The 15,151-nt window shown below is 46.8% G+C and overlaps 1 protein-coding gene across 9 annotated transcripts in view; it reads left to right on the plus strand.

Moving 5' to 3' along the window:
- Positions 1-15,151, plus strand: part of samd11 (sterile alpha motif domain containing 11) — a 96,610-nt gene that overhangs the window by 80,124 nt on the left and 1,335 nt on the right. For all 9 annotated transcript variants that reach the window (XM_046057061.1, XM_046057060.1, XM_046057059.1 and 6 more), the window contains 5 exons: positions 7,168-7,321; positions 12,444-12,559; positions 12,865-12,943; positions 13,198-13,991; positions 14,751-14,884. In XM_046057061.1, coding sequence (XP_045913017.1) covers positions 7,168-7,321; positions 12,444-12,559; positions 12,865-12,943; positions 13,198-13,991; positions 14,751-14,884 — 1,277 coding nt within the window. The remainder of the gene's footprint in view (positions 1-7,167; positions 7,322-12,443; positions 12,560-12,864; positions 12,944-13,197; positions 13,992-14,750; positions 14,885-15,151) is intronic.

Genomic DNA, 15,151 nt, shown 5'->3' on the forward strand with positions numbered 1-15,151 from the left:
TTTCCTACTCTACCAGTAAGAATTGACTCCTGAAAGAGGTAGAGGTACTTTCCCTTTTAAATTTACCTCAAAAAGACAGTTTCCTTTGGAGGCACTTCACTAGCTTCTATAAAAAACAACTTTTCCATCACCTGTCACCAAGTCACTGAGATGCAGTGCTACTTTGTAACCCCAGAGTGTGGCACTGTGTTCAGGGTACATGTTAAGGTGTGCCACACTGCTGCCACTGTAAAAACCAAAAACCCCAGCCATGGAGACGGCTGACATTTCTATTTGCAGTGCGCTGCCCCCCCAAGTGTCCAGGTGTCACTCGGGATGATTTCTGACCACCATGGCTCTCCGTTGTTAACAACACCCACAAGCCTTCGCATGCATCAATGTCGCGATTGATCCGGGAGCTCTCATTGGCTGCCTGCCAACCCTCTAAATCTCCCAACACCCTGAAAACCACCAGAGTGTCCCCAGTTTTTCTCAGGCACATAAAATTGACTGGTTTTAGCTTAAGAGAATTGTAGTTTGGTAGGGAAAAAGAACGAGAAACGTTGCCTCCTTTGGATTTTATAAGCTGGTTTTATATTCATTTCACTGTGCCTGCCATTAAATGTTATCCTTTTTCTCACATTTTTGTAAAGAATGTAACATTAAGTCCTACCAGTCTTTATGAGCTCTTTCACAGTAGCATAAATCCAATCGATGCCCCAGACATATTGTAGTTTGAGCTACTTTTATTTTTATTTGATTAGTAATGATTTTTAATTGCTGGCTGCAAATCTAGGGGGCGAAGCCTATAAACGCTTTAATTGCCTTTTCCCCATGTCTTAGAGGAGTTAGAGGCAAGATGTGGTGCATTGTGGGGATTTTATGGCCCAGGGTGCAGTCTGATAGCTGGCTTCCTTTCCCAGAAGCCTTGCTGGTACGAGGCAGACGCCCTGGCGCAATACAGACACACTCGCTCCATTTCTTCACTTCCACATTCCAAATCGTTTGATAGTTTCCATGCTATCCTTTATTCTGCACTCGTGCATTCTTATTTCAGGCCGCACTTAAAAGCTTTCTATGTGCAGAAGAAGAGAAAGAGAAACCAGGAATAGGAGAAAAAACCTGAGGAGGAAATGAGGGAGGAACAGAGACAAGGGAAGAGTGAATAAATAACATCTCCCGGAGAAAGAAGTCAAGGGAAATAAACCACATGCATACAAGTTTACGGTTTATTAATGATGCACAGGTCACGCACTTAAATGCAACTTTACGGTAAGATTTCCTTATAGCGAAAGTAGTGTAATAATGTGTTTACATCCACAGTTGTGTTTTGCGCGTGTGGGCATCACAGGCTTTGCCAATGCTCCCTGACAGCCAAGCCTTGGGTGTTGCTAATATTTATTTTCTTCCACACCTGGCAACTTCCTCCATCTATCCACCGACTGCTTACAAGTTTATGTAGAAAACGTATTATAACAACACCTTCACATGCTCCCCTTCTCCAATTAACAGTTGGAGCTTGTTAAGAAACTGACACTCTCAGACACAAACAGTATAGGAGTTGGGGACAGGGTGACGGCTGTTTTGTCTCTTGAGAGGCCGACGCTAATCACTTCAGTGAGAGCCCCTTAACATTGACCTGGTCTCCAATGCGGCCCCTGTGCCCCCCCCCCCCTCCCACCACCACCACCACCATCTCTCCTATACATCTCAAGCACTGCTTTTATACTCCCTCCCCTCCTCCTTTTCCTTACCCCCACCCCCAACTTTCCCTTTAGCCTTGGTCCCCGCAGAGCATCCTTTCATGTGTTTGAAGTGTAGGGCACAGAAAATTAAAGTGCGTGTGTGTGTGAAAGAGGCAGGGGTGAGGAGGAACTGTGTGTTTGTGTGAATGTGTAGGTGCAAGGTGCTGCTTGAGAGGTTCTCTCTGGACCAAAAGAAGTGAGGGGGGGATGCAGTTGAGGGTGGAAGTGGAGGAGTGGCGGGGTTGTAGAAATGGCCAGGAGGGCTTCATATGATGAAAGGAGAGTGGGGGAGAGAGAAAAGAAAAAGAGAGGTGGGGGTAGAGATCCAGATGAAAGTGAAGGGAGGGGCAGGATGGAAGGGGGGTTCTTCTGTTTTGTCTCCTGCAGTTATGTCTGATTTGAAACATGAAGCTGTACTCAACATCTCTTTATCATCATCATCCCAAAGAGCCTGAAAACTCCAGCATGTGATTGGTCAAAGTACAGACAGTCAAAGACATTCAGTGCGACAAACTTGCCACATATTTACTGCTGGCTAAGCCTGTGATACTGGCTGAATACCTCTTCCTGAAAAGATACTTAATTTTCTGGTGTATGGTGCGCTTTAGCGGACGGATGTCGGCTTTTGTGTACCTGCCAGTCCACCAAATCCATCATGAGGCCGGGCAAGCTGTATCAGTGCAGCGGTCCTCTGCATTCTCACGGCGAGAAAAACCCGGCTTAACCGAGGGGATTTAGGCCCAACTCCAGGAATGATGGCAGGAGAAAAATGGGATGGCACAAAAGAGGGATAAGCAGGATGGGTCCGAGTGGTAAACTGGGACCTCCCGAAATAACTCATGCAAAGGAGTGTGGGTGTGTGTGTGTTTGTGTGTCCTCAATTAGGACTCTAATTTGCAGTTGGAGGGACTCTCCCCTTGTGTTCCTGCAGCTGCAACACCAAGAGTTTTAGTGGGGGAAATCCTGAACTTGTTTTCTACACACACACACACACACACACACACGCACACGCACACGCACACACACACACACACACACACACACACACACACACACACACACACACACACACAAACACACACACACACACAAACACACACACACACACACAGAAGGGTAGAGCCCCAGGTGACCATGGTCTTCTCAGTTCACATGAAAGAGAATTAGAGAGAGCGGGAGGGGGGGAAGCAAAATATGGACCCATTGTGGAGTAAAGTTTTACAAACATGGACTGGATTCAAATAGAATGCAATAAGAGGAGAAATGAAAGAAATAATAGAAAAAACCTAAAAAATAAACTAAAAAACATAGCCATGCCACCAAAACGCTAGCTGGCGGTGGGGTTTCCATGTTCCACTGCGTTGAGTTCTGCCACTCCAGCCGGCTAATTTACAATTTAGCCCTCCGCTAATTTGAATGGGGATAAAATCATAATCCTGGAGGAAACGCAATGGTACCAGGCTGACCAATCACAGTTCTTGTGGTCTGCGTCGCAGCGACCATGTATTTACATTTTTGGGGATGTGTGCGTCACGGTTATGGCGTAGATTCAACAGAGAATTATAAATTGGCCTATCTACAGCTTGTATTGTCTGGGTTTAAAGGGGCACTCGACTAAGTCAGGGATACCATTGATAACTCACATCCTGGGTTTTAAAATTTGATTTTCATGTTTTTAGCCTAACCGTGTAAAGAAGGTTTAACATTTTAAATGTTTATTACAGTACAACAGTTATTACAGTTTATTAACAGTGATGTTATTTCAGAAAATGTAACATTTTAAGACTTTTTGATAAATGTTCACAGTTTGGTTTGTGGCCTAGGTCACTGGGGTTCAGCTAGTAGATTTTGTACTTACAACCTCAGTATTTTTCTGGCTACGGCCCTGGTCAAAGTCACTTAGTGATATCTTGGAGACTACTCATTTTTAACACACGGCCTGCATTACAAACTGGTGTTTACAAGGCAGGGGGAGATGAGCAAAAGACTCTATTGAGTTGCATTATGGGAAGTGTAGGTTTCAGCGTTTTTAGAGCTCGATCCCAATTAAAGTCTGCAGCCCAGAGTCTGGGTCTCTTCCTTGTTTAATATTTTGGCTGCAATATAGTCAGGACACCTCTGGCTTTGCAGTATCGATTTTGACCATTCTTTTTTCCCCTCAATCTTTCGCTTGATAGTCCCCAAACTTGAAAGTACTATGAAAACTATGAACTAAACTAAGTACAATACTAAATCGCTTGAGTACACCTTTAACTGACCCAGTCATAGAAAATAATTGGTGAGGTGGGATTGCGACTACAGGAAACTCATAGAGGTCAGCTCTTCCACCCTGTCACCCCTGCACCATGTATGCAAGTGCACAACAGACTGTGTTTGTGTGTGCGCTCTAGGGCTCCGGTTCCCTCTGATCCCTCCCTTATCTCTCCCCCCCCACACACACACACACACACACACACACACACACACACACACACACACACACACACACACACACATACACATACACACACCCTCGTCTGCCGCCAGCCGAGTCCCCTGCGGCCTGGCGCAGCAAACAGATCGATACACCGGAGCTAGGCCGCATTAATATCTGTCGCTTCACCCCCCCACCCCGGCGCCTGCTCAACTGCTTCAGCACACACACAAACGTGCACACACGCAGTCAGGCACGCACATGCAAGCACCTAAATCACACAGACACACACAAACACACGTCACACCCGTATCGGCGGCGGAAATGGCCCCTAGCTCCCGAGGGATCTGTCTAATTAAAAAAGAGGGGGTGGGGAGGGTGGCAGAGAAGAGCAGAGAGAGAGGATAGATAGATTGAGGCAGAGCGGGGGGGGGGGGGGGGGGGGGGGGGGGGGGGGGGGCAGGATGGATTTTTCTCTCATTAGAAGCCATGTCTCCTGGTGTGGCCTGGCCTGGCTGATAATGATGAGGCCTCTCTCTCTCTCTCTCTCAGAACCTGGGTTGCTGGGAGAGGGAGAGAGGAAATGAGTGAAGAAAGAGGTGGAATGAGGCGAGGGGTAGAGGGCAGAAGGTGGAGAGAGAGGACACAGGCAGAGATGGAGGGAGAAGGTAGATGGGGAGGGGTGAAAACGCTCTGTGCCTGACATGTGAAGTTGCTTTTTGCCAGCTTGTAGCCTACAAAAACACACCGGCCATTAAGTGTTTTTAAAACATCATCACACACCATCATTTTCAGTTGTGGAAAGTAACAAAGTACAAATACTTCGTCACTATATTTCAGTTGTTTTGTCTGTATCTGTACTTTGCTTGAGTATTTTTAGTTGTTGCAACTCTTTACTTTCACTTTGCTACATTTCTAAGCCAAACATCGACACATACTCTTTACATTACGATTACATTCTGTATGAGACCTCCTTACATTGTTATTGGCATGCAGCGCATTTGAGTGGAGCAGCAGTGAAAACAAATGTTAAAATGATAAAGCCAATTCTGCGGGAATTATCATTGCCCAGCTGATACGACACCGGCACACACAGTAATAATAATCAAGTCACTCTCGCGCAGAGCTGGACAGCCCTGCCTCACTCTCGTGTCAAAGGTGAAAGCGAGTTTACAACTTTGATGAGAGGATGAAGAGGGACTATCCTTCTAAGTACGAGAAGAGAAAAAACTCAATGAGAGTGAACTGCGGGAACATCAGTCAGGTAAACCTGTGTTCTCTCCTCTCAAGGTATGTCAGCAGATAACAGTAATGTTAAGTTAATGTGCAGCTGCGTGACACTGTTAACCAGCAGAGCAGCGCATCTCTTGCCTGTCTGTGTCTGAACAATGGTAGAGTGAAATACAACTTTTTATTACGTTTGATAAATGCTGACGGGCCACTGCAACTGAAGTTGGGGAAAAAATACCGCGTTGCGCATGGAGATGCGTTCGTATGCGTGTGCACGAAAGTAAACTCACACATTCAAGTAAGAAACATCTGTGTGACCAGTCCAGACAGGATGTGATGGTACTCCTCATAAGCGCACATCATTGACAAACAAGACAGTGGATTCACATTGAGTATTAAAATGCTGATAAGAGGGATAGACTGGGCAGTATAGATGCACATCTCAGTAAATAAGCATCACATATTCAGCCATGTCATTTTATAAATAGTGTTTAATATTTGAAAATTTATTGAATGAAACCTGGAGGAGCCATTTTGAATGGGCCTGATGCAGCTGATAACGTTAATATATAGAAAATATCTATAATTTACAGTGGTTATGCTTATGTTTGTCAGGAGAGTAGATGTGGGATCATCACCCAGTAGCACAGTTGATTCACATCCAGCCTCACCCCGTACTAGCACAGACTCAGTCCAGACGTCTTTAGCAGGTCCCACAGACCCAGGTGAAGTACAGGCAGCCTCAGCCAATATGAGCACAGCCAGCATCAGATACAAGCATCTCAGACCCTAATGGAACCGTTGCCGCTCCAACAAATGATACTACCACAACAGCAGAGCAATAACGCGGGCTTAGCCTCCCACAGTATGGGAAATATCCACTTGTCCTTTTCCTTGTTGTGATTCGCTGTAACTTACACTGCTGTGTTCAAACCTGTCTTGAGTGAATTTAAAAAGATTGATTGCTTTTTTATACTGGATGATTTTTCCTTTTACTTGAGTAACATTTTTCATGTGGTATCTGTACTTTTACTTAAGTATGAAAATTGAGTACTTCTTCCGCCACTGGTCATTTTTCATGCCATCTTTTTTAGCTTTTTCATTTTTCCACACATTTGCTTGAAACTGGTCAGCTCAGTTCCAAAGTGTGACAGATGGATTTGAGCGCTATGTGCTAATTTCATACACCTCTGCCAAAATGTCTGTTTTGTTTATCCTTGTTCAGTGTGTGTGCGCATTTATGTGGCTGTGTGTGTGTACGTGTATATGGCTGTAACATGGGGATTAGAAAATGCATGACAATCATTTTCAGCATTAATGTGGAATGAGCCGAGGGGAGTTTTCATGAGCTATCTGCATACTTAGCCCTCACATTCCTCGCTACAGGACAATGAACAACTTTTTAAAGTATGCTTCACTTCTGCTATTTTGCCTGATAACTTGTAATGGTCACATATACAGCTAATGTACAACACTTAAAGTAAGCCATGCGCTCTAAGCTAGTAAAATGTATATTCAGTAGGATTTTCTGTTCCAAATGTTCTATACAAAGTTCTATACAAAGACTATACAATGTCTTAGCATAGATGTGAGCGGCAGGATACTAAATTTGTTTTCTCCCCTTGTTCCCCCTCAATTCTTCCCTCCTCTCTGCTTTTTTTTCTCTGAGTCTGTCTTTTATGTCCTCTTTGCCTCAACTTTTAATCCTTCATCATCTTTGTCATGTCAACTCTATTTTCCCATCCCTCTCCCTTCTCTGTGCTTTCCCTGTCTTCGTCCCTTCTTTGCTTTTTTATTCAGACATGCTGCGTGCTCGTCAGGAGGCGTTGGCTGCAGCGGTGAGGAATCCGGCGGCCTTAGAAGCTCACCTGCCCTCGGCGGGAAGCTCCTCTTCATCCAGCCAGAGACGCAAGCAGGGTCTGCCGCAGCACCGAGACGCACATTACACCGACAGGTAAGACACAGATGCAAACACACACTCGCTTGCAAGCCCGTCCTGCTTGCAAACAGCAGCATTCATCATTAATAAAGCCCAACACCCACATGCACACTCACACACACACATATATATATAATTATTACATAAGAAGCTCCAGTCGATGTGAGCAGTGCACCTGACAATGTACACAACAGAACAACCTGCCAGTTTGCATCACCACACCACTGTGCTTTTCTTTCCATTCTTCCACTCATTATTAGCGTCCTCAGCAAGATCTGATCTCATATTTGGCTTTTTCAGCGAGCCGCTGTGCATGTTTGTGTGTGTCAGTGAATGTGCATCTCCCCATACATGGCTAAACTAAGGATCCAATAACCTCTTGGCTACCACTGTGGAGCTGCACGCCTGCATCCCCGGCTCTTCCTCCCTCCTCTCCCCCCAGTGCTGGCCCCTGCGCCTCCCAAACAAAGCCGGGGGCAGCGGGAGTGGGCGGGTAATTGCTTGTCGATTATTTATGTGGCGCGGAGAGAGGCGGGGGATCGATAATGGGCCGGCGGTGCGGCAGCAGGGGGGGGTATGTGTGTGTGTGAGACAGAGAAGGGGGTGGTGAGGGGTATGTGTGGGGATGGAAGCAGAGCGGCCAGGCGCTGTGTGGTGCAGCTCTGGGAGGCTGTGGGGGTGTATATGCTGTGTGTGCGTGTTGAGGCAAGGGGAGGGGGGGGGCTGATTGTTCACGTTTCAAGCTGGCGGACTGCATGTATGCTCATCTATGTGGACCGAAATTGGGTTTGTTTGTGTGAATGTCCGCTATTTGTGTGTGTGTGTGAGAGAGAGAGAGAGAGAGGCCAGTATTGCAGTGTGAAGGTAGTCAGTGAGCCGCGGCTGTTCTCCAGCAGCACAGAGTAATTAGCCACACAGGACCAGGGAGAGTTAACTAGGCCTCCGCCTCCCTTGCTCCATCCATCTCTACCTCTCTCTGTCCCACTCTACCTCCCCCGCCTCCTCTTTAACCCTTTCACTCCCACTATGTGAATAAAAAAAAAAGAGGGGTTAATGAGGAAAACATGTTGAAGTGCCCTTTCCGTCAGTTGAACCACTGAACCAAACGGGAGAATGCAAGAAAAAGGGAAAAAAGACCTGTGATTTTTTGCTTGTATACACTCGTGTGCACATTCACCAAATGTTCATGGACTGTATAAAAAGGATATGGACACATACTTTTGTGTTCTTTTTTATTATTTTTGGGCTAGGCCTTACTTCCTATTAAGGGAAATCTTAATGCGAGAACATAAAATTATCTTTTTGACAGTTGTGTGCTTCCAACTTAGTGGTGACAGGAATGCTTCCTTGTGTTCAACATGACAATGCCATAAATAAATAAATGGATTTCCCAGTTTGGTGTGAAATAACTTGACTGACCTCCATAGAGCCCTGACCCCATCCAACACCTTTGGGATTAACTGAATCACAGACTATATGCCAGGCCGTATTGCCCAACATCAGAGCCAACCCTCATTAATGTTCCTGTGGCTGAATGGGAGCAAATCCCTGCAGCCAGGTTCAAAATCTTGTCGAAATCCTTCCCAGAAGAGTGGAGGCTGTTAAAGCAGCATATTAATCAGAAATCAGAAATACTTTATTGATCCCCAAGGGGAAATTCTTTTGTCACAGTTGCACACATTGCACATCAAGGCATAAGGAATAGAAATAATAATAGGAAGAGGTAGATACAGAAATCTATAAATAAAATAGTATAAATATAAAGAAAAATATAAAGGAGTGTGGATATGTACAATATTTACATTAAAGAATTGTTATGGTAATGACCCCGGCTTTCGCCCAATGTCAGCTGGGATTGGCTCCAGCCCCTTGCGACCCTGTACACAGGACGATGGATGGATGGATGTTATGGTAATGCCCATAGGTTTGGAATGAGATGTACAACAATCTAACATGGGTGTAATGTCCACATACTTTTAGGTAATGTACATGGGTCTAAAGTACCCCCCCCCCCCCATGAAATATACAGAACTTGCAAAAACAAGCTGGAGAACATTAAGACGAGACCAGAAAGTGGAAGAAGTGCAAAGTGAAGAGAAAATTAAAATCCAGATAATTGGTGAGTAAAAGCAAAAAACAGAGAGGCTGAGAATGTGAGTAAGAGATGGAAGCTCTCCCCCTCACTAACTCTCTCCATGGCTCACCTTTCCATCGACCCCTCATCATTGATTATCTGGGGCCCATTAGGGCCCATTGTTAAAAACAAATCATTAGGGCCGCTCGATGGGCTTAGAGCCTGGCGCTGCATTTGTCTGGCCTTAAATGGCACTAAGCTCACCAAGCATCTGCAAGGCAAATAGGAGGGATGGAGAAAAGCAGAGAGAAGGGGAGAGAGAAGTGGAAAACATGGGAGCTTAAAATGGGGGTGAAGAGAGGGGAGCAAAAGAAGAAGGGAGGAAATGGCGAGAGGAGGTAGTGACGGAGAGAAAGAGATAGGAACCAAAATAAGGAGGGAGGAGATGGAGAGTGTGCGATAAGGGGAGGGAGAGCGAGAGAGAGAGAGTGAGTAAGTGTGGAGGGAGCCTCATCCATTTTAATGAGCTTCCTGTGTAAATGTGTTCCTGCGGAGAAGGAGCCGAGGGCGGCCGCGCGGCGCTCCTAATCCCCCCACGCTCCCGTCATTAAGGGCAGCCCTGTCACACACACACACACACACACACACACACACACAGCCTGGGCTGCTGCGGGACAGGACTGCTGTCGCCACTCTGACAGGTCGTCACACACCAGTGAATTCCCCAGGAGCCCTTGGCCTCACTGCAGGCGGGGGAGAGAGAGAGAGAGATGGAGAGAGAGAGACCAGTGAGATAGTTTTGCGTAATTATGAGCCCACCTTGCATTTGTGAATCTACCTATTTTCAGCAGTCTCGTGCAAAAACTAGGTAAGAGTTCTTGCCTCGTCTTTTTATAGCATGTTCGTGGTTTGCCAACAAAATGCACAGATACGGCTAAAAGAAAACCTCGCAAACACAGACAAACATGCACACACACACACAGCCCCAGAGCAAAACGCTTAATGTCTGCCACTCCTCCCTTAAAATTGCCTCCTATAAAAGGAGGTAGAGAGGGAGAGATGGAGGAAGGGAGAGGAGGGGAGTGTCAGACACACTCTCTCTCTCTCTCGCCGTCTCTTACTCCCCGTGATTAGGCCTAATTATGGCGGCGCAGACGCCTGGCAGCCCCAGTCATGCAGCTTTAATTGACCGTTATTCATCTGCGGGCTAACGCTAGGCAAGGGTAGGCGGTGCAGGGAGAGGGGAAGAAAGAGAGGGAATATCAGACAGGGGGGTGATGGGAGTTTGGCATGCGGGAGCCTTGGTGGATGGGAGTTTTGCGGGCGCCTTAGCGTAGCCTAGTGGAACTGCGCGTCGCAAGGCTAATTGCGAGCCCCGAGGGATTAGGCCAGGTGATTACACACTGGGCGGTGTAATTACATAAGCAGCGGCTAGCGGGGCCCCGGCTCGCGGCTCCGGGGTCACGCGCCGCAGCCCTCACCCAAGATTAATTGGAGCTGCCACTGGAGTGCGAGGCACCGCCGGAGAGAGCGGTTATACGATTAGCATTAACATTTCAGCGGCGGAGGCGATCGATGAGTGGTTTTCATCCCCCCCACACCCCCGCTCTTCTGTGCGTGCCCTCCCTCCTTGCAGTTCCTCTCCCCTTTTCCCTCACCATTTAGTGGAGGCAGGAGACATGCAGGCGCTAGCTAATTTGAACACGTTTGCAAAACAATATTTGCGGTTGCATGCGTCCCACTGTTGGTTTTGATTTTGTTGTTTTCCTCAGCTTGTTTCCTATGTATGCTTTTGTGCAGCGGCAGTCGCTCACAGCTGAGCTCTGATTGGTGCGATCGCACTAGCTCAGGAGAAGCAAGGGAAGGAAGAGGAGAGGTGTGGGTAGGAAGCAAGAGTGAGCTCTGAAACCACAGCTGTTTCCAGGGCCTGAGTGGGCAGACAGCATCATCTCCAGGCTCAAACCCACACGCACTTTGACACTTTCCAAGGGTCAAGGTGCAGATGCTTTACTCTTCTGGCAGCTTTTTATCTGTGTCTTCATAACCATGTCCCTGTATGCAAAAAGATGTGCACAAAACTCAGAGAAAGGGGTAGAATGAGATAAAGGATTGGTGAAAAAAAGAAGTGGGATAGAAAAAGAAAGAAATACAAAGAGGCAAGACAAGGCTGGGGTAAGGGGAGGGGATAAGATGGAGTGATGAAGAGGGGAGAGAAAAATACAGAGGTGAAAGAAATATAAAAGTGGAGGAAAAGAAAGGAGTGAACACGATAGAATTTCAGAGGTCATAGAGAAGTAGAGAGACGGGAGTAAAGACCAGAAAAAAAGATGGGTAAGACAGAACAAGAGATGGAGAGAGAGTGAGAAAGGTGAGAGGCGCCTTTCCCCCTGAAAGAGGACAAAAGACGAAGCTAATAATGGAGAGGCCTTTTCAGAAGCAGAGGTTGCAGGACGCTCCATCTTTTCACCGGTTTCAATGCAGCCTAGAGTGAGCGGGAGAGAGGGAGGGGGACAGAGAGAAGGGCGTAAAAAAGGGAGAGAAGAGTGGAGGGATGAGTGTTAATTAGAAGGTCCTTCAGCCCATGGCCCCGGTCAAGACGTAGAGGCTGCCCCAGCTGTCGGAGCATGACACACTGGCATTGTGCATTCAGCCCTCATTATGTGTGTGGTTCTAGAGTTGTGTGTGTGTGTGTGTGTGTGTGTGTGTGTGAGAGGCGGCAGGGGAAGCAAAGGCTGCAGTCCAGGGTACAGCAATGGCCAGCGGCGCTTGCTGCAGCGTGACAAGACTGATGAGGCACTGGGGCGACACGAGGGCCTCTGGAGCACCACTGATAAAAATACACCGCATACATTGGTGTGGCAGCATGCACACATGCATAGAAAAAGCATTGACGTACTGAGAGCAGAGGAAAATCAAAATGATTCAAGCTAGTCTTTTAACATAGGGAATCATACATTATACATAACCCCCCCCCCCCCCCCCCTATATGCTACTGTCATTTTAAAGAATCCAGTGAAATCCAAATTGAACTTAAATGTTGTCTTTTTCATTTTGTGTCCACAGAGAACTTTCCCACCCTCCACCCCTACTGTCCCCTCCAACAGCCCCTCACATCGCCTTAGGACCTCACCTGCGGCCTCCTTTCCTGGGCATGCACTCAGCTCTTTGCCAGGCCCCTGGTGAGTCATCAATTATGCTAAAGCTAAATGCTTAATGCTAATGCATAGCACCAGTGAGTATGCATATAGCTTAGCAGGTATGTAGAAGGTTCCATGGCTCTGCATCTAACCAGAGGATTCAATTATATATTTTTAGATTTCATAAAGGTATGTTAGGTGCATGAGTGTTTTCAGGCAGAGTACCATTTGGTAACATCGGTCACTTTTTAATATGTTTTCGTATAGATTATTTCCCCACTTTAACATTTGGGAGTTTACATGTCTCTTGCTTACAGGTGTGTATTATCTTGCTGTTTCTATGACAGGTTATGGTTTCCTTCAACCAGCTCAAGCAGAGATCTTTGCCCGGCAACAGGAGATGTTGAGGAAGCAGAACCTGGCCAGGTGTGTGTGTGTGTGTGTTGTAATGTTACAATATAATGTATTAACTGTCATTATTGCAGCAATGTATAATGGTAGCTAAAAGTTAAGAGTAGCTTAAAAGTGGGACATTTTGTTTTGGATAAGCCAAACTTGTGGACAGTCATATGTTTTTCCTGTATACATACACAAGCAGCTTATGTTGTACTAAGTAGTAAATGTGAAATTTTGAACATTTGGCCTGTACGTTTAAGTCCCTGTATGTTTCACTGCCTCAGACTTGAGATGTCGGCGGAGCTGCTGAGACAGAAAGAGTTAGAAAGTCTCCACCAGCGACAACAGCAGCAGCGTCTTATGGGCTCCGACCCTCTTGGAGCTCTACCTCCTGGCCTTCCCCCCGACCATCCAGCCCTGCGGAGCCTCCACGACATCCCAGAGGGCCATCCGCTCCGTGAGGAACTGGCTCGCCGCTCAAGTGCAATGCTGGTTCTTCGTCACGGGGCCGCCACGCCCCTCTTATCCCTCAACCACCATCACCAGCAGCAACAACCAGGGGGGCCCTCCACACCCAAAGACACCCTGGCACAGAGCTCCACCTCTGGGCAAGATGCTGAATCCAGAAAGGCCCCCCGCAGGGGGCCCCAGACACAGCTTCGTGCTGGGGATCACACAGGAGGAAGAGAGAACAGAGGAAGGGAGGAAGACAGGGAGATGCATGATGAGGAGATGAAGGACTCTGACAGTGAGACAGAGATGTGTGAGGAGAGGCAGGACAGTGTCAGTGCCAAGTCCAGCAATAAACCCAGGGACAGGGAGAGAGACAGTGGTAAAGAGACTGGCAGCAAGGGAGTGTGTGACAGTGCCAAGGAGACTGGAGAGAGCTCAGGCAGGCTGAGCCCCCCTTCTAGTTCAGCAGGTACAGAGTCACCCAGCCGCCACCTCTTCACCCCTGTACTGGGCAAGGCTGATGTCAAGTACCACCTGCCACCTGGGTTTATGCCACCACTGCCTGCTCTTCACGCCCAGTCGTTGCCCTTTGGATTCCCCTACGCCAACCCCTACTTTCACACAGGTGAGAGACTCAGACACACACACAAACACACATAAGGGCGAAAGCTGACATGTGAAACCCATTAGTGTCACTGTGTGCGTGTCTCCAGTGTGGAGACCTCTCCCTGTTAGGGGCCCTGCCTCTGACCCCAGTGTGACCTTTATGCACACCACCAGCAGCACAGCCACGTGGAAAGAAAAGGGGGGGGGGGGGGGGGTTGTTCACATACAATACTGTGCACACACGCACGTCCATATGTGTAGCAACACAGGTGCAATCAGAACACTTATACTATACAAACATAAGAAAACTAAAATGAACTAACCTTATCCTAACATATTCCAACATGAGCACCTTCAGCAATTAAATAATCACTGATTCTACCTTCTTAGCGTGAGGATTTGCAGCTTTTCTGTTTTATAATCAGTATACACTGAATATCTATTTAGGAAGCTGAAAAAATACTCTATGGGCATTTTTAACAGTTTTCTAACATAACTAAACCTAATCCTGATGATAATGAAACTAATCGTTACTACTAAGATTACTCTATTTGTTCAAGGTTTTCTTCTTAAACTCCTGACGACTAAGGACAAAAGAAAATTCACTGATATTTTTCTAAAATGCAGCTAAAAATATTTTACGCGTCTCCAAATTCTGCATTTTCCAGGTTCTGCATCACTAAAAAAACACAACAGCAGCAAGATCCTCAGTCTTAATAACAACTTTGTACCCGGTCTTTATATTGACACATCTTTTCACCCACTGCTTCTCTTTCAGGCTCTATGGGAGGTCTTTTCATGGATGGGGAGGACTCAGCCACTGCAAACCCTGTGGAGGACATCAGCAAGTGGAGTGTGGAGGACGTGTGTGGCTTCATAAGCAGCCTGGCCGGATGTGCTGAATACACACAGGTGAGGAAAGAGAGAGAGAGGAGGAGATGGAGGCCAGGGGCAGGCTAACTACTAATCAAGGAGGAAGAACAGTGACCAAGATATAATACATACTGCAACACCACTGTAGTACTTAGGGCATGTCATTACATTTAGGTAGGAGTTTTTTTTCAAGTTTATAGTGAATGTGTGCAGATACATGAATGGTTGTGTTCACAATTGCAGCCATATTTGTGGGCATTGTGCAAATGAGGTTGCGTTAGCTGTGCATGTAGGTATACACCTATA

This window comes from Micropterus dolomieu, linkage group LG08 (genome assembly GCF_021292245.1).
Source record: "Micropterus dolomieu isolate WLL.071019.BEF.003 ecotype Adirondacks linkage group LG08, ASM2129224v1, whole genome shotgun sequence".
NCBI classification, from domain to species: domain Eukaryota; kingdom Metazoa; phylum Chordata; class Actinopteri; order Centrarchiformes; family Centrarchidae; genus Micropterus; species Micropterus dolomieu.